This window comes from Toxorhynchites rutilus, chromosome 3 (genome assembly GCF_029784135.1).
Source record: "Toxorhynchites rutilus septentrionalis strain SRP chromosome 3, ASM2978413v1, whole genome shotgun sequence".
NCBI classification, from domain to species: Eukaryota; Metazoa; Arthropoda; class Insecta; order Diptera; family Culicidae; genus Toxorhynchites; species Toxorhynchites rutilus.
Window position 1 is genome coordinate 58,457,571 of NC_073746.1, and position 26,724 is coordinate 58,484,294.

Below are 26,724 nucleotides of genomic sequence, written 5' to 3' on the forward strand. Positions count from 1 at the left end.
ACGCATTGGGATGATCACAAACAAACAAGGCGACGAGGCTGTAGTGATTAATTCACTGTAAATAAAAACGTGACGGATTTCTCGTCGAATAATCTATCGGCTTCTCATCTGCGATTCATGGCACGATGAAATCAACCCCTATTTCTAAGCCCCGGCCTCAAATTTCCGTAGAGATAAAAATAAACAACATCTATTCACAAAATAAAAGGCTTTTTTCGAATTGGATCAGTCATTTTTCAAACCACTCTTTGCACTTGGTGGAATGCAATCACTCGGGGCCTCGGGGCCACCTGAGCATGCAAATTGTGGAATAATTTATGTGAAAAACGAGCCAGCTTCTACCTACTCATGACTTTGGATAAACAGCCGGAAATATATACGTGAGCACGGTGGTTTTCTGGCAAGGGAAAATCGTTTTCAAACCCCTCAACTATTCTCTGATTTTTTCGTTATCGTTCCATTTCGGGCCGTCGGTTATTCAAGGTTAGGGCCACCCTCTGCGGTTAACTTCAACAGCAATACGAAGCAGGGGGTAATGATTTGTTGAAACTAGAACAACATTGGGAGAGCATGACCACGGATTTACTATTTTGATATTTATGTAAGATTTAATTAGGGTCGATAAATTTCTTCTTCTAACTTGCCAATGCCAGCACTAACTCCTTTGCACGCACCTCTGTTCAGCGCTGTTTGCTTTACCTGTCGTTTCCTCAGAAATTCAGGTTATGCCGAAACGTGTGCAGAAACGTGAGCCCACCAATAGGCCAAACACATTAATAACCGAAGAAAATTGTTGAAGAAAGTGCAACGATTGAAGGCGTGCTGAAGCGCAGAAATGGCGAAGAGCACGACACAGCAGAGTAAGAAGCAGCAGCAGCTACCCATCAGCGCCCCGTAAATATACTTTTGAATACACTTTGCACAGGCAATCCAACCAGTTGCCACATGCAGAGATTTAAGGAGCCAATGTTTTGCTTCCTTCCATCCGTCGGTCGCTCGCCTTCACGGTTCGAGGGCATGCGCTCGCGCCGAAGGCAGTGAGCTCTGTATGAATGGTTTAACAGCTGAGATCAGTATATAAATATCATTGCTTTCATTGAATGAAAATGTATGAGGGTGATTCATTCTAATTTATCCTCAACAATTCGAGAATTCTCAATTCTTTACTTTAAATAAACCCACGTAGATTATGTCCGTAATTCAGCCAGAACAGACTAAGTAACATGATTATTTTTTCGAGTAAATCGAACTCAAAGTTTGAAACTGTATAATTTAACCCTTTGCGGTGGTTTGTGTGCTCTCAGCCACCACAGCATACTTAATACTTTATTCAATGATGTAATAGCTTACATTTTTTCTTAGCGAATTTTGGAGTCTAGAGAACTTTTTCACGAATGTATACGAAGTTTTGATGGGTAACGGTACTCGGTATAAACAAAATATTATCAGCGTGGAAAGATAAGTTGATCTCTTGCAAGGGAAATTAATTCCGACCGCAAGGGGTTAAGGAGCTTTCAATAATTCTCCCCAATTGTTCTTCTACAGTTCTTAGTTACTCTTTAACAATATAATGAAATTATATTATTGACGAATTTCATGCCAACTCGTCTTAGGAGCATACTTTGCATATTTGAAATATTCGAAAAACAATTAGACTTGGAAAAAGCAAAATTTCTTTTCTTAATTTTTTACAAAAATTTATAACTCAAAAACTATGATACCTACATGTCAAAGGATGAAATGTAGGAAATTGTTTCAATTTTCACAAAAAATTACCAAAAAAAATTTTGGAAAAAAATTTCGCTAACAAGAAAGTTATTTTAAAAATTAAAATTCATTTTTCTCGAAAACGTATTTTTTCAAAATTCCCAAAAATATATATATGAATAGCACTTTCAATTTCCAACAAGTCGTTCATACATCGGAAGACGGGCACTTTTACAGGGAAAAAGTTTTTCCAGCAACAACTTTTTCATGTTTTCTTTGAAAAAAAAAATCCTAATTTTGTTCAAAGTCAAGATAGCGATATAGTGTATTCGACAAAGTTTTAGATCTTGTTAAAATATAAAGTTTTGTCGAAGACATCAACTTCCTATCTGTTAAAGTTTTTGGAATATATGTCATTTTTGTATGAAGACTCCTGAAAAAAAAATATGTTTTGCTCGTAAAACTTTTGTGTGTAAATTCTCACGTTTGACATGTTTCTAAATAGAGAAAAGTTTGCAGAGCATTTAAAATGCGATAATTGATGCTTAAAAATGTTACGGATTGAACATTATTTCAAAGAAAAACGTGAAAAAGTTGTTCGAAAAACTTTTTCCATGTAAATGTGCCCATCGTCCGATGTATGGGAAACTTGTTGTAAAAACTATTTATATCTATTTCTTTCAGAACATTGAAAACATATGTTTTCGAGAAAAATGAATTTCAATTTTCAAAATATTTTCTTTTCAATGAAATTTTTTTCCAAAAAATTTTTGTGATGATTTGTTATGAAAACCAAAATAATTTCCTACATTCCATTCTTTGACTAAAATTTTGTAGGTCTATTTTTTTGCAGTTTTTTTTTAATTTTGAGTTTTTTCAACTTTTTTTTCGAAAAATGTTAATTTAAAAACTATAACATCTACAAAAAGATGGTCAGAAAATGAAATGTACGAAATTACTTAGGTTTTCATCAAAAATTATCAAAGAATTTTTTGGAAAAATTTCAATGGAAAAAAAAATACTTTGAAAATTAAAATTCATTTTTCTTGAAAACATATGCTTTTAAAATTTTTGAAAAAATAGATATAAATATCCCTGAGAAGTTTTCCATACATCGGACGATGGGCGCATTTACAAGGAAAAAGTTTTTTGAACAACAACCTTTTTTTTCTTTGAAAAAATATTATTAATGTTCAATTCATAATATTTTTATGTGCTCTGTTAACTTTTCTCTATTTGGAAACATATCAAGAACATGTCAAACATGAGAATTTACACACAAAAATGTTACGAGCAAAACATTATTTTTTCAGGAGTCTTCATACAAATACGTTTTTGAGAAAAATGAATTTTAATTTTTAACTCTTTTTTTTCAGAGAAATTTTTTTCGTAAAAATTTAAACAATTTCCTACATTTCATCCTTTGACATTAATTTTGTAGATATCATAGTTTTTGAGTTATAAATTTTTGTAAAAAATTAAGAAAAAAAATTTGGCTTCTTCCAAAAAGTTGTCTAATTATGTTTCGAATATTTCAAGTATGCAAAGTTGTTTAAATGACCCATGTCTTTACACGCACAACGTTCCACTGCTATCTGAGATGGTGCTGTCAACGGCCAGTCGAGAGTTTTTTTTCCTCTATTACAAAAGAAAAACCTCTTAAGGTCAATCAAGAGGGGTTTACGACCGGCTATGTGTAATTGGTCCACTCTGACTGAGCCGAAAAATATTTTCCAAAGACTTGGTTCAAAATGACTGATCAATTTAATGATGAAATTATATAATTTATCCAGTACGTAGTCGACATGTATTTTAAACTGTTGGATTTATTCAACATAACCTGTACAATTGAAACAGTATTTTAATTTCCAAAAATAAACCATTAGCATCACTTGAAAACTACTCAACAAAATTTAGTCTAAATAATCATTCTTGTTCAGTTTCTTCCCTGATCTCATCGGAGAAGGACGTGTTGCTTCTATCACTCCAGAGTTGAAAGGAAGTATCAGATTAATGTTTGCTACATAGCTACATACTAAATATTCAAAATTTGTATCTTTGCAGGTATATAGAATTACATACTCCCTTGGGGTCAGGATCTAAACGGCGCATCAATCGATTACCCGGCTTGTTGTAGGCTAAGTTCTGCTACCCCCTTTAAGCTTCTTCCTTTCTATTTTTACCGTCCTTATGAACGAGAAATTTACTTTTTGCCTCCACAGCGGAAATGGATGCTACTGAACACCACTGTCCTTCTGTCCCCACCATTCTGAATGACAATTCAATTATCTTGGAGACAGGAAACCCACTTTCTTCATTAAAAATAACCCATCGCATAAAGAGCTACCCCAAACATTCCAGTGGTCCTAACCTCATGTTTTTTTCGACTTCGCCAGAATATTAACGATGGCCAGAGAACTGAACAAAAATATTGGTTCGGTCGGATCCATGAAACTAATTCGGCAGAACAAGCTTCGCGTGATTGTTCAAGACCGCAAGCAAGCCACTGAAATTACTCAATGTAAACTTTTTACGGAGGAATATTTTGTTTATATTCCTTCCAGGTACCTCGAAATTGATGGCGTCATCACTGACCCCATTCTAACGTGTGATAAAATATTACACGAAGGAAATGGTGAATTCAAGGATGCCATTCTTGATCCACTGAAGATACCTGGTTGTAAGAAATTGCATTCGATGGAGGTGATCTGGCGTTGTAGTGATACCCCTCACGCTATTGAGCATGAGTTCAATTCTCACTCCCGACATTCTTCCAAAATGGATGTGACAGTGACGAACCAGCCAAAAGTGTTGAAAGTCACTATAATAGAGAAACAAAAATGCATTCGATATTTTATTCCAAAAACGGAAAGGAGTACATCCATACCACGCTGTACGGCCTAGATTCGTTCCACGAAACTTGGCCGCAAAGCGAAAAGCCGTATAAGGAATTAATTGTTCTAATACAAATTCATTTGGATCGGTTCCATATTTATAAAATATGAGACAAGGTTTATCAATCAAAATGCATTTCATCTTTTTATTTCGTTTGAATCAAATATGCATACAAAAAATATTTGTAGATTACAGTAGATCTCGACGTTCCATGCAATTATAAGACATTTGGCATCAAAAATGAATTCGAAAATACAATATTCATCGATATCGAAAAAAAGTTTTTTGCCGTTACAGCGAATCATTTTGGGCCGTAAATCGAAACGTGCCTTAATTGAAGAGGGCCGTCATAGCGAAATGCCGTATAAAGAGCGGCCGTATAGCGAGGTATGGGGGTAATCCGAATCGGGTTCGTTTCGGGTAACCTTTCCCGGAAAAACTCTTCCACAATTCGTGGAAATTGAAAAAGTTTTGCTTCCGGTGCGCATTCACGTACCAAAAGTGATAAGCAGTCTGAAATGCAAACAATTGGGGCATACAACCTTCCACTGCTGCAAAAAGATGCGCTGTGCAAAATGTAGTGAGAAGCATGAGGATTAGCTGCACTTTTTGTGAAGGTGATGTTCACGAACCTCCTGCGTGTCCTGCTTTTGAATTGGAAAAAGTTAGGAACTCTTCAAACAATGCTCCAAGATGTCTTATGCTGAAATACTCAAAAAGGTTGTGGCAGAATAGACCCCTAATCCTGTAGCACACGAGAACTGTCACGCAATGCTGCCAACCGATAAATATGAAGATTCTACATACAACGAAGAAGTCATTGCCGGGAGACTCGAAAAAAAAGAAATATTTTCACACCCCTTACACTCTCGACTCCTCGTGAGAGGCAATAAAATGGGGAGTGAATGACAATTGAATGAAATATCCAAAAACTTTTGTGTCGCCTTCAAAGTTCAACCAACCATCAAAACAACAAACATTGGTTTGCGCAATAGATAAAAAAAACCTCTTTCATCTTCACACAGTCACACAGATACACGGGCCGAAGGTTGTGCAGTCCACTGATGATTCAACAAGAGCCAAAGGTTGTACCGCTCATGACAACTCTACACGCCGATTGCGCCGGCTAGTGACCATTCTATCCTGGATTCCTCGAGTCGAGAAAGACGCACCACGCTAGATATGGGGTACAGACTAGGGGGGCGTTGCTGATTAATAGTCAGCTGCATCCCAATAGGAAGTATCCCGTGTCGGGCACACGTACAGAGCATTGGAGACAGCAACATCCCAATTACGAGAACACTTGTAACACTAACCTCGAGCCGACCGCGAGTAATCGGTTACATATTACTAACATAGATAATAATAAACACTGTCAAAATATTGAACTCCGGCCCCGTCAGGCTAACGCCATACGAGTCTGATAAAAACATATATTTTGAAAAAAAAAACATCTTCACACAGTCACAGTCTTATTCCAAACGAGAACGAGATCAGTTCTAAAGGGTGTGTCACATCAAATTGCATCACGGAAAAAACGCAGTAGAAATTTAATTTTTAGGAATTATATCTTCAGCTTTCGCTTATAATCAGATAAGAGTGTATAGATCACGTTGGCCATGATTCACTGTCAATTTTTCGTAAATTTGGAAAAATGTCGTCGAACGAAAAAGAGCGTCGTGAATTAATCCTGTGCACTCATTTCGAGAATCCGGAGTTGTCACATCGGGACATCGGTAAGATGCTGGAAATCGTCCAATCCACGGTCAGCAAAGTACTAAAGCGATACTTCGAGAACCTAACCATCGACCGGAAGGTGAAGAACGGCAAAAATGGATGCTTTGTCAGTGAAAAAGATCACAAGCGCGTAGTTAAGCAGTTTAGACGTGATCCGAGAAGTTCGGTCCGGGATGTCGCCAATAAGCTGAATTTGTCAAGTTCATTCGTCCAGCGGACCAAGCAGCGGGAGGGCCTGCGTACATACAAGGTTCAGAAGGCTCCTAACCGCGACGAAAGGCAAAACATGGTGGGGAAGACGCGAGCCCGGAAGCTGTACACCGAAATGCTGACGAAGCCGCATTGCCTGGTAATGGACGACGAAACCTACGTCAAAGCGGACTTTCGTCAGCTGCCGGGCCTGTTGTTCTTCTCCGCAGAGGACAAATTCAGCGTTCCGGAGGAGATTCGCAAGCAGAAACTATCAAAGTTTGCCAAAAAGTACATGGTGTGGCAAGCGATCTGCTCTTGCGGAAAGCGGAGCGCCCCCTTCATGATGACCGGCACGGTAAACGGGCAGGTTTACCATAAGGAGTGCCTACAGAAGCGCTTACTACCACTATTGAAGCAGCACGAGGGCCCGACCATCTTCTGGCCGGATCTCGCTTCGTGCCACTATTCAAAAGACGTGTTGGAGTGGTACGAAGCCAACGGGGTCACCTTCGTGCCAAAGGAAATGAACCCGCCCAACGCGCCGGAGCTTCGCCCAATAGAGAAATATTGGGCGATTATGAAGCAAGCCCTCCGGAAGAACCCAAAAGTTGTCAGATCGGAGGCGGACTTCAAGAGAAAATGGATTTCTGTTCAAAAAAAACTACAACCTGACGTTGTACAGAACCTTATGGATGGGGTAAAGAGGAAGGTGCGAACATACGGGCTTGGGCTCGAAGTATGAATAAAAAGAAAATGCCAAAAGTTGTTTAATAGTTTTTATTTTACTGTCTAAAATTTTCAAAAGGATCGGTCTACTGGGCGAATTTCTACAGCGTTTTTTCCGTGATGCAATTTGATGTGACACACCCTTTATATTATACCCAATCCATTGTGTGTGGACGTGAACGGTGATTAAACGAATTTTGAAATTGTATTAAATCGAAAAAGGTGTCTTTTGAGGAAAATTCCATCGCTGAAGGTGAAATAAATAAAATCAGCATCGTTATAGACTATTATTACAGTCTCAGCTCAATATAGGCAATCCGCTCAATGAAAGTTGATAAACTCTCATCTTATTTCCTAACAAGAATTAGATTCCGGGGAATGAGAAAGCGGACCCGCTAGCTAAGGTGGGCCTTTTAAGAAGGCACACTTTTTGAGAGGCAAATTGCTTATAATGAATTTTTCCACATTCCTCGTCAGCACACGCTGTCTGTGGAGTGAAGATGAGTTCGGTCGTTGGCTACACACGATTATCCCTAAGGTCTCGACGAGTGCATGGTTCAAGGGATTGAATGTAGGTCGTGATTTCATTCGCGTGATATCTCGGCTTATGTCCAATCTCTACAACCTAAACGCGCATCTTTATCGCATTGGGCTCGCAGCAAACAATCTATGTGATTGTGGCGTTGGCTACCACGACATCGAGCATGTTGTCTGGTCGTGTATCCGGTTCCATGCTGTCCGCTCTCAGTTCTCCAGAGCATTGAGGGCACAAGACAGACAATCGGATATCCCCGTCCGGGATATCTTAGGTAGCCGTGATCCTGATCTTCTGCTTCATCTATACCTGTTCCTCAGAAACGCCGATGTCAACGTTTAATGATATTTCCTTCGTTGTGTCCCTGTTTCATATCCCTCCTATCCGATATATAAACTTTTACTTAGTCGCGGCAATACATACACACACTCTTTACAGATACACGGGCCGAAGGTTGTGCAGTCCACTGATGATTCAACAAGAGCCAAAGGTTGTACCGCTCATGGCAACTCTACACGAGCTGATGATTCTGCCGGCTAGTGACCATTCTATCCTGGATTCCTTGAGTCGAGAAAGACGCACCACGCTAGATATGAGGTACAGACTAGGGGGGCGTTGCTGATTAACGGTCAGCTGCATCCCAATAGGAAGTATCCCGTGTCGGGCACACGTACAGAGCATTGAATACTGCAACATCCAAATTATGAGAACACTTGTAATACTAACCTCGAGCCAACCGCGAGTAATCGGTTACATATTACTAACATGGTTGTAAGCAAACATTGTCGAAATATTGAACTCCCGGCCACGTTAGGCTGACGCCATATGAGCCTTAATAAAAATATATATATATTTTGTATAAAAAAAAATAGGCTTAGTGCAATTTTTACTCTGCTCTACGAGTTATAAAAAGTGTCCGAAAATAGCACGTGAATTGCGGTGGTTTTAGTCTCAGTTTGTGGCTGAGATCATAAACTGGAAAATTTCATTCAAACCTTTGGGCCGCTTCAGGAAGCGGAAGAAAATCCTTCGTCACCGGACCCCCTCTGGTAAGCCCCCATCAGAGGGTAAAATGAAAACCTAAACACAGAACATCTAGGAAAAAATAAAAGATTTCGAATGTTCATAACTTGAACATTTCCTAATATATCGGAAATATGTTTGCATCAATTGATAGGAAATATTTCTATGCATCTATCAAATTAATAAAATGTTGTTTTTCCTGAGATGAGCAATTCATTATCTGTGAAATGTCAAGCGCTAACCGCCCCGTTTTGATTGGCCCGATTTACGGTTTTTCCAACGGGTTTTTCCCCAAGGTGCTTAGGAGAAATCGGCATTGCAAATACATGCAGCTAGGGGGAATTTTTGTTCCCACCGAAAAGTGTTCCCCAACACAGCCATCAAAACAAAGGTGCCTTACATCACATTTCGTTTGTTCAAATTCTTCACTTACACAGCAAATACGTTGAATTCAATTGAATTTGAAAATTGTTTCATTCAATCAATAATTTAATCAATACAAACAAGTGATTACTAAACCAACGGTAGTCCCATGACAACCTTGCGGTTATATCATATATATAGTCCACCCATCGCTGAACCCCCCACTTCATCAGCTTGTAACTATTCTAGTTATGAATATTTATCTATGTTCAATTTCATTGTTAAAATATAGATGAACAACTGATGACATAGTGGATAGTAAAAATAGTCTTCGGTTTATTCCTCCGGAGCTCGAAAAAACGTCCGAAACTGGTGCCGCCTCTACACTAGAATACCCCCTTAATAGCAAAATACGGTACTTTTCACAATACAAATCAAAATCTCAAAGTAAGTTGACAATTTGATGTTGAGAGAGTATATGAAATGCAACAGCGTTTTATGAGTTTTTTAAGCTCAAGATCTGGGAAAATGGCGGGCGGAAAAAACATCATGCGTTAATTCAAGGTATAGGATGAATATAAGCTAAAAATTATAACTGACATCTCTGAAACTGAAAGAAGCGTAAAGCGAGTATGTGATGTGTTTTAAGGGGGTATTCTAGTGTAAAGACACGAATTCCGGACGTTTTTTTCGAGCTCCGTAAAAATAAAACAGAGAATATTTTTACTATCCATTATATCATTATTTGTTCATCTATCTTTTTACAGTAAAACAAAAATTAAACGGAAAAAAATATTCATAACTAGAATAGTTAAGAGTTGATGAAGTAAGTGGCCTCAAAAAAAAGTTGTGCCATGGCGTACACGATTCCAGCCCTTCTGGTTATCTGAAACAGAAAAATCGAACAGATTCTGAATCAGTAAAGACGCCGCTATCGCATGAACCTCGAACAAGTCAAAAACATCTTGAAATTTGCCAAAATGACGGCCGGTTGGAAAAACAAAATGCGGTTTAAAACGTTTTTTCTTACGTTCCCCGATTTTTCAAAAGAAGTAAAATTTAAAAAATATTATTTTTTTAGAGGTTCATGCGATAGAGAAATGCCTGCAGATTGTATCCATATAAATTCGACGTGAATCGGTTCAATATAACTTGAGATATCGTGTACGCCAGTTTGAAAAAACATGTTTCGAGAAAAACGAGTTTGAAGTTCATTGTTATGGCCGTACCAGGTTACATACCGCATAACTAAAATGGCTCTAACTCGGTAAATAATGACTGATGAACTATTCTAGCAAATGGTTGTTCTAATTGACTTGACTAATTAATAAAAATCTGTCTCTCCATTCAACTTGACTTTGATCCGAGCTACTACTCCCCCTGACACGAATCTCGTTACCCGCGAACACAACCTTATTTTAACCAGGACCAACATGAACTTTGCAAAACAGTTACGTAAACTATTCCCTGAACAATGGGTTTTGTGTAACGCATATTACTTAATTTAGTAACACCTATTCCGCGAAGTTCGTTGAGCGACTCTTCCTCTAACTTGGATCGAAAAATTAGCAAAAAAGATTTTTAACATTTATTGGATCGAGATCAAAGTCACAGAGGCTCGAGTTTCCGATCAATTTGTTCATAAACATATTAAACTTCTGCCAGGTACCTGGAAATCATAACTGGAGGTTGGTTAATATTTCTGGCTGAACCACCGATTAAGGGTACCTGCACACGAATGTTCATGACAGTCTAATTCTTCACGAGACCACCATTCCAAGGCAAAAGCACAAAGCCTACATGGGAACATACTCCACCTAATCCAGCTATGCAATCGCAATGTACAGTTTGCATTGTTTCTGTGGAACTTTTTGAATAATCAATTTGCTTGCATTCATATAGGTCATAGCCATAACAGAAATTTCTTTTTTTCTCCGTGTATCTGGGTTTGACACTAAAAGTAAATATTTTATGTAAAGATACATATGTTCGCATGTTATTAATATAAGTTAGCACGTAATTTTTGTAACTTTTTCGCTAAAATAATGATTAAAACCAGAGATCGAAATCCTCGCTCGGATGCACGATAAATATTCAATCAATCAATCTAGTTTTCGATGAACCGTGTATTGTTGATATTTTCGTCTCTTCTTTTTCACCGAAAATTCTTTTTCAGAGAGAAAGAGATGTGGAAAATCTCGTTCTCGGAAGTTCAACGAGAATGGTTTATCGTCTCTCATTTAGAACTGAAAATATGGAGCGAAAAATCATAGCTAACTTTACCAACGTTAATCTGTTAGGACAGCGTCCAAACGATCTGCATTTGGACAGCGTCTGAATTGTACAAATGTTAATCCATCTCATGTTCACTTCACGATGAAACCCAATATTGCCGCATATTTTCATGCAATGTTTTCAGCTGCACTGAAGAAGTGAAAAACCATTATCGGCATCAAGGAGTCACTGAAAACGAAACCATTTTTCGGCAATCATAACTCGATGAAAAATAAAAATCGGCATTGAAAAAACTGGGAAAAAACTGGAAGAATTGATTTTTTATTTTTCCTCATTTTTGTATATATTAGCAATAAAAGTCTAGACATACAATGACATTGGTACTTACATATTGATGCCACTGGAGTGTAAGTTTCATTATGAGTTAATTTTTTTTTTCGTAACGAAATTTATTCTGAGGTCAATGTTGGGGTCGCCTTGGTTCGTTATCCTCGTTAAATGGGGACTTTGCCCCCTATTCCATTAACATCAGAATAAGATTTATTAGGAAAAAATAAATTTACAAAAAATTGCGTGTTATTCCATAAGTACCGCAGCACTTTTAATTTTCCTCATTCTGTTTGGGATCATTTTTTTCCCCTGTTGGGTGTGAACCACTGCGTCCATTATTTACTATTGTGGTATACCCCTTTTTGACGTAGGACTACGTCTAACCGGAAGATATAGGGGGTGAAATGGAAATCTAGGCACTGAACAAGTAGGAAAAATGCAAGATTTGGAACGCTTATAACTCGAGCATTTCTCAATAGATCGCAAAGGTTTTTGCATCAATTGATAGGAAATATATCCACGCATCTATCATAACGAATAAATTTCATTTTTCTTGAGATAAACAATTGAATAATTGTGAAATATCAAGCATTGTCAAAATGCATTATGTGCCCATTTTTGATTGGTCCATTTTGTGCTTCTCAAATCGTACCGATCGAAACGGGCAACCAGAGCAGCAGCGAAATACAATGAAGCACGATTGGAAAGGAAAAAGAAAAAAATGAACGAAACATTGGTCGCAGTCTCACACATGCGTAATTCTCGAGCCAGCCAGTCAGCTTAAAAATCCCCGCTCCGCTGCCGTAACGATCATTCTCATTCAAACCGTACACCACATCGGTTCGCATCACAACACATCAACAAACCAACCCAAGCAGCCATGTCTGAACATGGTAAAGGAGGAAAAGTGAAGGGAAAGGCAAAATCCCGCTCGAACCGTGTTGATCTGGAGTTCCCCGCAAGGGTAGCTAGGCCGAGCGCGTTAGTACCAGTGCACCAGTCCACTTAGCCGGCGTTATATAGTTTCGGCCGCCGAAGTGATCGAGTTGGCTGGTAAAGCTGCTCGCGACGATAAGAAAACCCGCATTCAGAACAGAACACATCAAGACAACAACAGGCAGTTGCAGCGAGTGGCGAGTGGCAAACGCAATCGCAAAACGGCATCAGGTAGCAGAAGAAAAAAGTTTGTTCTTTATACAAACTGCTTTGGTGGCAAATCCAGAACAAGGCGGCATCGAGGGCGTTCGAAATGGTTTTTTTCAAAACCACGAGTACTAAGTTTTCTAAATTGGAACCATTCCATAAAACAAGGCGCTTTTCAGGGCCATTAAACCTTCCAAAAAAGAGTTTAGGAAATACAGTTCAATGCTTTCTAAAACATTATCCAAAATAATAATAAAACACAAATTGATTTTTTCATAATTTGTTTGTCAGGATATGATGAGTATGTGAATTTGGCAGTTGTTCTGAGCTTATTGATTTTCATCAATTCTTAAATTGCTTCTAGATTGAAAGTACAGTAATTTACACTTATCTCGACATTTAGCTAATTGGACGGACCTGTAATGTGACATATTTAGTTGGACATTTTTGTAAACATAGAGTTCGGGGTCCAAATTATGACCCCACATTGAAAGTCGACACTGTACCGCTGTCATCGCAAATGTTCAATTACAGGTTAAAATTACCTCCAATCCGATACTGAGTGGTAGTAATGCGACGTGCCATTGAATGTAATTTACTGTAAAATATGTCACAAGCTGGATGGGAAGAAATTTTGCAACTGTGAAAGCTGTGGCGAGGGCAAATGCAATCGCTAAACAGAAAGGTTTAGACGAACAAGATGGGGATATCGAGTGATAACAAAACAATAAACTCTTTAGATTGAAGATAATTTTGTGATCCTGAAAAGGACCCTTTTTAGCCTGCATGTGAATCCAACGAGCGAACAAATCGTAATGAATGTATTTTTTTTTTCACTTAAATTCTTTTTATTTCTTAATTTGGTTTACATTATAATATAATACTACATTTCAAGTGATCAACCTAGGGTTCTACATCTTTAAATTGAATGTATTTTTTTGCCATCGCTCCCTTTTAACGCTGATTCGTTCGTCTCGTTGGACTCGCCCCTCTGGCTGAGTCTGCCGATTTGTCTCTATCCTGTGAGTGTGTACCGCTAGAGTATAAAACACGCGGACCCCAAAAAAATATCTTATTTTCTTTCAAACCGTAAACCCGTGTGGTTGTACGGCATCGGCATCGTGGACGTAACAAAGGAGGACAAGTTAAGGGAAAGGCAAAGTCTCACTCGAACCGTGCAGGTCTCCAGTTCCCTGTTGGTCGCATTCACTGATTGCTCCGCAAGGGTAACTAGGCCGAACGGATTGGTGCCGGAGCACCAGTATACCTAACAGCGATTATAGAGTTTCGGCCGTCGGAGTGCTCGAGTTGGCTTGCAAAGCTGCTCACGACAATCAGAAAACCCGCATCAAGAACAGAGCAGCTTCGGTTCGGCGCTCATCAAGGCAACAATTAGTTTCAGTGAGTGGCAAAGTGTTTCTCCGGCACGCGCATTAAATGTAATTTACTGAACAACATGTCACAAGCTGGATGGGAAGAAATTTTCCAACTGTGAAAGCTGTGGCGAGTGGCAAACGCAATAGCTAAACAGAAAGGTTTAACCGAACAAGATGGGAATATCGAGTGATAACAAAAACACAACACCAAAGGTTCTTTTCAGAACCATCAACATATTCATAAAGAGTAAACAGTAAACTAATCCATTTTTCAGGTAGATAGGTAGGTATTCACATAGGAGAAGAAAATAAAACAATATATTTAGAATATATATTTAACAAAAGCTGTCCCCTTTGTATAGTCCTACGTCACTCCGGTTATGTCCCCGACATTACCCACCCGTCTTTTTTATACTACACTTCAAGCTTATCTGCTACTTATTGATGAAGGAGTAGACTGAAAGCTATAGCGAGATAGGTGCCAATCAGGAATAATCTGTTTGACAACATTTTTAATCCTGATCGGCGACGCAGACCAAATTTCCTTGGGCTCCAGAATAGCCTTATCAAGGTGTTGAAGGTGTCTACGTCTTATTAGTGCTCCGCAATTGCAGAGCAAATGTTCCGAGGCTTCGCTTCCGGCATTACAAAAGCGACAAATATCATATTGTGCTAAACCTATGTTTTTAAGATGGTATTTACTCGGGCAGTGTCCTGTTACAAGACCAGTGAATGTGTTGAGGTTTTTCTTACTAAGGCTTAGCAGCTGTTCAGTAATTTTAGTACTCGGCGTAATAAATTTTTTCTCCTGTTTCAGTTTTGCAGCCATCCAATTGGCTGTCACTTCCCTGTCTTCCCATTTATTCAGCCGACTTTTCAACACACAGTCAGAAAGTCCACAGAATGGTTCTGGACCAGTGAATGGTGAGTTTGAGCCGTTCCTGGCAAGTTCATCTGCTCGCTCGTTGCTCTCTATATCGCAATGACCAGGAATCCAGTACAATTGTACCGAACTTATCTGACTTAATTGCCGTAAAAGGGAAATGCATTCCCAGACAATTTTTGAAGAGCATTCAAAAACATTTAGAGCTTCAAGTGCCACTTGACTGTCTGAGAATATGCAGATGTTAGGATGTCTATATTTTCTTTTGAGGCAGACATTTAAACATTCTATTATTGCAGTTACTTCTGCCTGAAAAACTGTTGGCCAGATTCCCATAGCCACAGAGATTTTTGTTCTGGAACCATACACTCCGGCACCTGATCTGATTCCCATTTTCAACCCATCAGTGTAGAACATGATTGAACCATTACGAACCTAGGCCTAGGCCGCACAATTGCAGTGTAGACCCACATAACCATTTTTGGTTTAAGGTCCCATGTTATTCCTATCATTTTTGAGCATGCCCATAGGGCTGAGTTGGCCTTGCTGATTATTGAATCTAAGTGCGCGTTCCAGTTTAGTTCGGCATCTAAGATAACACCTAGATATTTCACTGAAGCGCTGCTTTTTGTTTCCTCTCCTTCCCTTATCAGAAGGTCGTCAACTACAAATGACCAAAGGAGAGGTGATAGAACCCCTCCTTGTGGGCAACCTTTCGTTGCAATCACAGATGTCGACGGCCCGCCCAGCTCCGAGGTGATTCGTCTATGTGTGAGCATGCCCTGGATCCATTGGACTATGCAGTTATCGAAGTGTCTTTTTCTCATAGCTTGTGCCATTAATAGATAAGAAGCATTATCAAAGGCACCTTCGATATCAAGAAACGCGCATAGAGCGGTTTCTTTTGACGAGAGAGATTTTTCAATTTTTGTTACAAGCGTGTGTAGCGCTGTTACTGTGGATTTGCCTGATGGGTAGGCAAACTGGTATTTAGATAATGGGCATTTGGACATGAATACAGACTTATGTATTCATATAAAACTTTTTCCATCGTTTTCAGCAATATTGATGATAAACTATTTGGTCTGAATGCCTTTGGGAGTGATTTGTCACGTTTACCCGCTATTGGAATGAAAACTACTTTAACAAGCCTCCATATCGAAGGAATGTGCTCTAGTATCAGACTTGCCTTAAAAATCTCGATAAGAGGAGGTATTAGTTTTGATTCTCCATTTCGAATCAGGGTTGGAAAAATCCTATCTGCACCTGCAGATTTGTAAGGTAGAAAGGATCTCACCACGTTTACAACTCTGGCCCTCGTGAAGACTAACCCAGCAACTATGTTAGCGACACTTTCAGGTTTTATGAGGTACCTTCGGGAACTTTTGGTGTCGCTATTACAGCCAGGATTTGTATTCTATAAATACAATCTGTACGTTGTTCAGATTGGTTATACTTTTCATATAGTCTACATTAAAAAAAATTATAGGAGGTTGTGTCCAAGATACGACCGCATTGTTGACGTAGAACTATGCTATTATTTTATATAAGTCGCTTGTTTATACTTTCGGATATTATTCTATAATGCTGTGACCAACGAAACCCTTATGATGACGGAAAACAAACAATGTTAACTGCTTGGAAAAGACTGAATTATGCCACACAGCTTGTACTCTGCTGTAACACCCATCGATGCGAATTCGCTGATGAGTTTGTCAAGAGCGACCGCCTTCACCACCAGCGGGGGGAGCTTGATTTTGGTTGCTGCCTGGGTAACGGCGTTTACATTTTCGACTGACGCGCTGAAATCGCCTACTTCGCTGTTGTTCGATGCGGTGTCACACTCGCGAAGGCTCGGTTCAGTGCGAGCGCTTTTCACTGCACCAACATCGTGTGCATCATTAGATGACGCTTGCCTCGAATTTTTATTGTCCCTGGATAGTGCATTCGTTTTTTTCAGGGCTCGAGCCTGCCTTCCACTTCTTCTTGTCCATCACACACTACGCGAAGCGTCCAATTTATGACGCGGAAAGAAAAACACACGATACGAATAACGCGAAAAATGAACTGAAAACACCACACGACGATATCCAAGTTGGATTACCACTGGTGGGGTCCAATCTTAGAAGCGCAGCTAAAGCAAAGTGAACTGGATTGCTCAACATCTGGATTGCCGTGAACTGGATTCTCCTTTGTTCACGGAGACTTTAAATCCTACGATTTCCCCTTTGTTGGTCGTCGATAAGTTGCTCGCTCTTGACAGCTCTGTTCGGGAAAGCACACAAATGGACAGAACAAATGTATGGGAAAATGGAAACGCTTAAAGTTTTCATGAATTTTAACCATTTACAAACCAAGGAATTCTAATGTATAGCATATTAAACAAATCTTAGGGAATTTCCGATTCGTTTAGTATGTAGTCGCCAACATCCGTTCGCGACAACTAAAGTTATTAACGTTAACTTTATTTCATAAAAACGTGACCTGTTTTCTGATTTCATGAAAGACGTAGTTCTACGTCAAAAAATATCCAAAAGTGTCCTGAATAATCTTGAAATGTTCGAATGTAAAGTAGATAGTTCCCGACTTCCGGAGCATAAAGCCCTTCAACCCTCATTGATCGATCTTACAGGGATCTTCTCTACATGATCACCATTTGAAATAAATCCAAAATAGATTCGAAGTGGTTCGTAACGTTCCAATATACGTTTGACAACACTTTCTAATTAAATTTCAGCAAATTTACTGTTACTAACTGTGTTTACATGCATATGCTGCACATGGGGCAAACACATTTTAGTGTGAACAAGTCTGGGCAGTCTTCCCTTAAGCGGACCTTACACGGTCAACTTTATTGACAATATGATGACATTTGAGAACATAATGACAGCTGAAAATGGCCGACAACGCAGAAATCCGGATTTTCTGATTTTCGGGCATCAATATCGTGACATTTCATATGAATGCATGATGTTGACGTTTTACCTCACGAACTTCCAGACTGAGTTGCCAGATCTGCAAGCGGAATTTTAATTTTTGTTAGTCTTTTTTGCGATTGCAATTAATATTTATAAACTTCTGAAATTGTAGGAATCATAAATGAAAGCATTACAGGTCTGTCCAATTAGAGAAATGTCGCATTAAATGTAAATTACTTTACTTCAAATAGCAAAATACAGTACTTTTCACGATACAAATCAAAACCTCAAAGTGAACTGACAATGTGATGGTGAGAAAGTGAATGAAAATTAACAACGTGTTAGGAATTTTTTAACGTTGAACTCGGTCATTCTTTGCGCTAACTAATGCACTTTAGTCTAAGTTGTGTGTTTCTTCACACTCCGCTATAAAATGTGGAGAATGAGAAGATCTGGGAAAATTACAGATGAAAAAACATAATTTGTTAATTTAAGCTACAGTAGAATTCCGATTATCCGCGGAATAGTCAGGCAAACTCACCGCGAATAACGAAAATCGCGGATGACCCATTGAAGGTCTTGCCTTTTAACCTTCTAATCTGATGGATCATAGTTTGGATCCCAAACTCGAATGTCGCCACTAGTCATCGCGGATACTTTCGTTGTTTCGGGTTGAGGGCGATATTGACCGTGTAAGGTGGCAAAATATTGATTGAGGTTAGATCGGATGTCGAAAGCCTAGCTGTCACGATATTGAAGACTCTTATTGTCACTAATTTTGATCGTGTAAGGTATCCATTAGATACCCCTCCCTTAGGTTGGCAACTCTGTGCCCAACAGATTACTAACCCATATACACTCTGCAAGCAAATGTTTACGCAAGGCGGCGCTTTAAAAGTAGTGATCGCTTCATACATAGCTGACTACATTTGTCCTGTCGCACTTGAAAATACAAAGAAGTGTTTGAACGACAGCGGATTCAGATGAAAGATTTGAACCCGGTAGTTATTACTGATTATTTCGTAGTTTTGTGTTGTGTTGCGTGCGGACTGAATGGTGTAGTCAAGTGTAGCCATCAAATTACATTCTTCACGGTGGAGAAGTTTCATCCAAACAAAAAAGAAAATAAGAATATAAGAATAGTGTTGTTAAGCATTCACGGCCAGAGGTTCCACACAGTTCCTCAAAACCTGGCCTTCTTACAGGGTCGATGAGATCCGTGTTCTTATACGTTAAGTACGGCCATAACAATGAACTTCAAACGCGTTTTTCTCGAAACCAATTTTTGCAAACTGGCGTACACGATATCTCAAGTTCTACTGAACCGATTCATGTCGCATTTGTATGAATACAATCTGCAGGCAGCTCTCTATCGCATGAACCTCTAAAAATGGCAGTTTTAATATTATAATATTTCCAAAAAATCGGGAAACGTAGGAAAAAACGTTTTAAATCGCATTCTGGTTTTTAAAGGGCCACCATTTTGTCAAAAACGATGTTATTGACTTGTCCGAGGTAGTTATGAATATTTTTTCTCCGTTCAAGTTTTGTTTTATTGTTAAAAGATAATAATGATATAATGGATAGTAAAAACATTCTTTGTTTTATTTTTACGGAGCTCTAAAAAACTTTCGAAATTCGTGTCTCTACACTAGAATACCCCCTTAAGCACCGGGAAGCAAAGAATGTTTGATTTAACGCTTGGGTATAAGGATTTCAAGACGAACCGTTGAAAAGCATATTTGTGGAATCGTGCTTCTCGTGGAATAAACAGCAATAAATAATTTGAAAAATATATTTAAAAATCTCCAAATTATTCTGCCGTGAACGTTGATAATATGGCTCAAATGGTGCATAACCAGTTCGAAACGTGTATCAAAGAGTATAGTTTTTAGTCGACGAATCATATTTTGTAATTTTTCTGGATTTTTACAACAGAATACATAAGACCGGAATACCCTTGAAACTCAAAATTTAATTCAACGTAATTGATGGTCGTTTTAAATTGATATCAAATGTCTATAACATATCAATTATTGAAGTGACATCTTGTGGTTTTTTACAAGTCGCTTTTGAAGCGATAACACATCCATGACTCACGACCGCGATTAGATAAAAGGAAAAATGATACACGTGGTAATTTTAGCATAACTTATAAACCGGAAAGAACTCGTTCTCGAATAAATGCTCCGACTTATTTATGACCAATTAACATTGCGTGTGCGACCACGAATCGCGTGGAATGCCGCCCCGAGATAATGCCGCACGATTGGACTAAAGTCTTCGTGTTAAATACTGAGCATAGATTGTGCCATCGAACTGACGCACTTCTTCCGGGTTCGCCCAGCGCAATAGTAATAGCTTTTTGCTGCCTATCGCGCGCAGCTTTGATAACACTGTTATCGTCCAATTTCCATCAATTATACCCCATGCTTTGTCATGTAGCAGCTTCAACTCAATACTTACCAAAACAGAATACGTAGCGTGTTCGCTATTAGCAGCGCCAGGCAGACATGCAGTGAGAAGCCCTCAGGATCCTGCGTCCGCTTGATCTGTTTGTACTGCGGAATGTACGGCAGCACTCCACCGACGACCATGAACGAGGCGGACACATAGCCCACGACGTGGCCTACGGTGAGGCCCAACTCGTCGTTGATGATCCAATCCATGGCAATTTGCTGCTGCTGCCGCTTTTGTGATTGACTCCTATCTTGATTCTAGCAACGTGTATGCGAACGATTCTATCCCATCGAAGCAGCACTGCTGGGACCAATATGGGCTTTATCGTGACCTTACGCTGCTGCGCCCTTACTCACGAAGCCAAACAAGGGAAAGCAGACGGAAGCAACTTTGTGTGCTATTCCTTGAGGTGGTAGACTTGATTTCAGTCAACATCCGTAATCTCCTCCTTACGCGACACATGCATTCAATTTGATACTGTTCTTTGTTGATCAGACGAAACAGTAATAACGACTACTCACTTAGCTGCACTCAGAAACAAGATAAGAAATAAATTACACTAATAAAAGCAAATTGTAAACATTCGAACACAGCAGGAATTCTCTCTTGCCTAATTGGACAAACTACATTTCACACATAATCGTGAACCGAAACACAATTTTACTCGGTTGAATTATCGGATGCTTTTTCCATGCTGCTGCTTTTGCACTACCCCAACAAATTGGTCAAGTTTGTTATTACTAATTCATCGAACCAGTTCCAGGTTTTCACCACCGAACCAATTAGTTATCTCAACCACGAAAGGGAAAATTTTACCCAATTCTTATATTTACATCCAACCTCCGTATCACGGTTGTTTCAATTATGAGCCGATGCCACCCATTTCGGACAAGAGTTCACTTAAAAACACTGCCCGAAAACGAAAAAAAATCCACCCACTTGGATCGATGACGATTTTCAAGCAACACACGGAATTTTTGTCACAGACCCATCGCTACTTTTGTCTAGAGTAGTGTTTTTTTTCACGAATATGTACACTTTTCTCACACACGAAACAAGATGTTTTTTTTCTGTTGTCTTCACTCTCTTAACACACTTTTTCCGACCATCCAGTAGCAGTGCCTCCACATCCGCGACGCGTTCAACGCGTTTCAATGCTCATCGCCAGAATGCGAATGCGATTGTCAGAATTGGGACCGAAATACTCGATGACTCTCCGCGGATTGTTTGGGTCCTCATGTGTCGCTCTTCTCTCACGCAGTGTTTTGTTTGTATATTTGGATCCACGGGTTGAGGTAGTAGAGTAATGTTTTCATTCTCCGAACTGTCAAAACTCGTGAAAATAGATAGATTTTGATAAAAATGTCGATCGATACAGTTTGTAGCTTTCATACAATATATTATTCTTAGTTTATAGAATAGTGGTGGGCTATTATTCAAAAAATGTTAAGAAAACATGCCATCCATATTTTGTTTGCTAAAAAAAACAATACTATCGTGTATGGTTGTTAAATGATACAACCTTATGCGCTATAAACGTTCATTTTTCATTTAAGTATGAGCTATAGTTTTGAGCGAAGAGTTTGGCTCCTTTAAACTTATTTTACTGAGCCTGTAAAAATAAACGATTCAATATAAAAAAAAATAGTTTTGAGTAAAATAATCGTAGAAGCATTATCAAAAGTACGCAAATTGCTTGTGATTAAAAATCCCTTTCTCGCTTCATGCAAAGTATCCCTCTCTTTTTTGTTATCATTCAGTAAATACCCCAGCAAACAGCAAACAGTGGAAACGATCTGGCGTAGTGGTAACATCCATATCTCTCACGCAAAGATTACGAGTTCAATTATCATTCCCGACGTTCTTCCAAAAATGGAAGTGAATGGAAGTATAAGATAATTATTTTTATAATCTCATAAACCTCATCATTTATATATATGACAACATTTATGTTTCTAGGAATATGAATTATTCAATTGACTTTAAGTGAGAGGGGAGGAGGTATAAGCCACCACTAGTCTTGAACGGCGTTCACGTTCCCTGTGGAACTTTTGCCGTCTCAACGTATGCATTAACTAGCGTCATTTAGTAATACTTAGTTGAGATTTCTTTAGCCAAATAACCCGCCTCGAATGTATTCCGAAGGGCCAGCTCTAGAATACGCGTGACCACAGTGCAAGTCGAAGGATTTTTCTTTGACGAAAAATCCCCCGCCCTGAACGAGAATCGAACCCAAACACCCGGCAAGATAATGTGAGACGCTAACCACTCGGTCACGGATGCACCAAGCCACCCCTTGTATAAATATTTAAAATGAGTGGTGGTGATGTTTAAGAAAAATTGTTTCGATGGAATTCGAACTCCGGTTGTTTGGATGCTACTGTTTTCTCGCACGGCTATCTGAATTATAATTCTAGAGTAGTCTAAACTCGCACAATGATGCGAGAAAGATGTAATCATATACGTCGTTCCTAGTCGCCTATTTTATTTTATTTTGATTTGATCTCACTTTATATACGACTTAGAATATGCCAAATTATGCAATTTAATGTTGGCGGGGACTCCTACTCTAGTTAATAACGCCAAATCTTCGTAGCTAATAAGATGTTCAAGAACAGACAACCATGACTCTGCACAGTCATAGTCAACTGAGGATAGTCAGCTGACTATCTGACTGACTATATCCGTATACAGTTAGTAATGACTTTTGGCTTCTTCACGCAGTTTCTCCGCCAAAACGACTAAACGGCCAGTCGGGCATTTAGTTGCTATTTTCCTCTACCGACTCGACTATATCATTTCATTCTTCCCAGTCAAATTGTCCTCATTGCATTTTGAAGTGACTTCCCCCAAAACGAATTCTTTTCTCTCTTTCTCTCTCCCATGTACGTGTGCATGCATCGATGTTTGAGTTCAACGTGGTTTGACATACACTACAGGTGAGCTAGTTTTTTTTGTATCGTACACGAAAATGACTCACACGTATAAAATAACGTGCAGTGTGTGGACGCTATTTACTAATACTAACGCGAGGACTTTTATAGCATAAAAGTCTTGATAAATGTCTGATGGGTAGACAATAAACCGTCCATTGATGGGGTAACTACTTTTTTGCATCAGAAATCATGTTTTCGTTCCTTTTTATATTGACGGTAAAATAAGATTGCATTGCATGTATTCAGTCAAGTCAGTTAAAATAACCATTTACTGGACTAGTTCACTAGCCATCCTAGCTAGTTAACGCTAGTCAATTCATTTTCTAATCAAGTCACTTTTTGTTGTGGGTGACTGCCGAAGCAGTTCTAGTCGAAGCGCAGCTACTGAGAGTAGAGTTGGTCTTCATTTATCACCTTCGAATATTTCGGGCCCTGCAGACAACTCCTAAGAAAGCTTAGGATGCATTGGAAGTGTTTTCGAGAGACGCAGTGTTGCAAGCCAAATGAATCTCAAACGTCGAGGTTGTTACAAGATTTTTTTTGCGGTTTGAAAAACTGGTTCACTAGTACCACGGGACCGAACAAGATATGGAAGAGCTAAACATTTTCTTTATCATATGTTATTTCTATTGAGTCCGACATTTTCCACAGTAGTCAACTGCATTGGAAACCATGCTTGAAGATAATCTCAATATAGAATTGGGCAATTCATAGAAACAGAGAAACGACAGCGCAAGCGCCAAGAAACCGAAGACTTTGTTCGTTAATTCGTTTTCAACTGATAAGATCGACAAATTGTTCAGGCGTGATTGCGGCACAGTTAATCTCAAATATATTTGGTTGCCGAAAAGTAAATGCCGATTTTTTAATTACAAATAATTTTTTTTTGTACATTTAATGAAGGCATAAAGATGAGATGTACAACCTTTCCAAAGCTTAATCTCGGTGAGTGTTATGTATGTGTGTAGATGTGGTGGATAAAAATATTTCTTTGATAATAACAATTATGTTCAATGAATAAAAATTGTTCAATAATGTTCATTCAAACAACAATATCTCTGTTTTGAAAGGTCGATTTTTTATTTCTTCCCGATATTTTTTTCACTATATCTACACACCAAAACAAAAATTTGTTTTGTTCGTAAATATTCCAAAACTTGACAGTTTAAGCTTCAAAATGATGTACACCCCATTATTATGCGTTCATTCTATGTAAACAAAAAATACGTACAAATAAGTGCAGAAACAGTTTCAGACACATAGCTGATAACGGCAATGTATCTAAGAAATCCCACTCCACGTTAAAAACAAATCCCTCGGGTAAATTCCAATTGAGAACGTTATGGAAAATTCCTGCAAAGATCACATGTCTCCTAAATCTTGATATTTCTATATCTTGCTCCAAATCCCCATCGTAGAATGGAGACAGCTTTCGAACAAATTGACCCAATTGTTATTCATCCTTCAGAGTTATTTTTTCGTCTTCCTGGTATGCACGTAAGCCAAGCGACTAGTTGCAGAGGTAAAAAACTAGTAATTGGTCATTGATCATTGGTCAAAGGTATGATTTCGATTACACTGAGACCTACTCGTCGGTATCTTAGCTTGACACATTACTAACGGTCACGGCTTACAGAGACAAGGCTAGCTACTCCGGATCAATCATTTTTTAGTGACGTCATCTGAGTCGTTGAAGTAAACAATGTGTTCTTATTTTTTTTTTTCGTGCTTTGTAAGTTTGTGCGTTGATAATATAGTTGATTATATTTAACACCATTAATAATTTGATAAAACATTTATCCACAAAGAACAACATTCTCGGTTTTTCGGAAAGCGAAAGAATCTCTTCTTTGGTCCGATAATGTCATTTTCATAATTTATACACCCGCTCACAGCGCATTGAACCATTTTCGATTTTTCATTTCAGGAACATTTACGCGTAAGTCGGAAAACAAAATACAACTGGCGACTGTTTACACTGACAATTCGGATGACGTCATCAAAAAAAATGTTTACTCGCTAAAGAACTAGCCTTGTCTCTGTAAGCAGTGACTAACGGTATGGGCTTTGACATTCCATGAAGGTATGGTCATACACAAAAAGGGTATCAAGACGGCTTATCTAAACAGAGCGTTATAGGACGATATTTTCATGTCGCTGCCAGAAGGATTTCAGTGAAAGGGGAATGCCCCTTTATAGATGTTTATTTGCGGACTGAAACAAGCTTTGCAGGCATGCAACGAGCATCGTGCTAGCATAAAGTTGATGTATTCCAATAATTAAGAAGGCGTGTGAAGAAATAAACTAGTGCTATCTTGGCAACTCCTCTCTAGCGGATCCCACTATGGAAAACGATAATTTGACTACTAGAAGACAAGTGTACACGTGTTTGCTAAAATAATAATTGTGGATTTTCTCGACTGGATTTTGCATTTTTCAGATCCGAATTTCAAAAGCTTTCGTAAAGATAAGTTTGATGTTAACCACTTAGCCACGGGAGTCCTGCTTGCAGCCAAATCAATCATAAGAAAAGAAGTGTTCCGCCAATATAGTAAGAAACCTCCTTGAAATTTACATCTCACATTTTATATGCATTGTCACACTTCTTTCAGGTTTTCTCTGGTTTTTCGAAACATTTGAGATGTCAAAATCTTTACTACACTGGAGAAAAACTTTAGTAAATGCAGCTACCAAATCTTTAGTAGTTGAAACATTGGTAAAATGTACACATTTTTTGTACATATTACCAATCTTCGGTAAAACTGATGTCAGATGTAAAGTACATTCCTACCAAAGATTCGTATATTTTACTACATAGCATTTGTAACCTTGTGTGTTTTCATGCCTAGCAAATGTGTGTGCAGTCGCCTTTTTTCTACTAGAAGCGAAGCGATTTGGAGGTAAACGTTTTGTTTTTGCTCTGATTCACTATATCTAAATATCTTTTTTCAGCTTCTAAGCGTAGATAACAATTTATTTACATATTATATGGCACGTTGGAGCAGCGTAACAGTAACGAAAATCAACGAGTGGAAAAACTAAAATTAATCAACAAAAATAAAGTCCGTGCTCCGCTTGTTCGTAAGGATTTCACCAACAGCACTTCCTCGCGATCGAATTTTTCAGGTAAACAGGTTCATGATACAATTATAAACAAGCCTCTTTTGCTAAAATCCGCCACTTCTTCATTTCTACAGAAGTACTCTAGCGAAAACACCACACAAGGGAGTACCGAAAGACAAAATTCTTCCACTATTTTAACCCC

General features: G+C 38.7%; 1 protein-coding gene across 4 annotated transcripts in view; it reads right to left on the reverse strand.

Moving 5' to 3' along the window:
- LOC129775840 (solute carrier family 66 member 2) overlaps window positions 1-21,772 on the reverse strand; it is a 91,518-nt gene extending 69,746 nt beyond the window's left edge. The window contains exons 1-2 of one of the 4 annotated variants that reach the window (XM_055780982.1): window positions 21,340-21,772; window positions 20,530-21,048 (exon numbers count right to left, since the gene is read on the reverse strand). In XM_055780982.1, coding sequence (XP_055636957.1) covers window positions 20,530-20,732 — 203 coding nt within the window. In that variant the 5' untranslated portion in view covers window positions 20,733-21,048; window positions 21,340-21,772. Of the gene's footprint in view, window positions 1-20,529 lie in introns of all 4 variants that reach the window. The other 3 variants (XM_055780983.1, XM_055780981.1, XM_055780984.1) reach the window with 3 other exon arrangements.
- Between the last annotated feature and the right edge of the window lie 4,952 nt (window positions 21,773-26,724).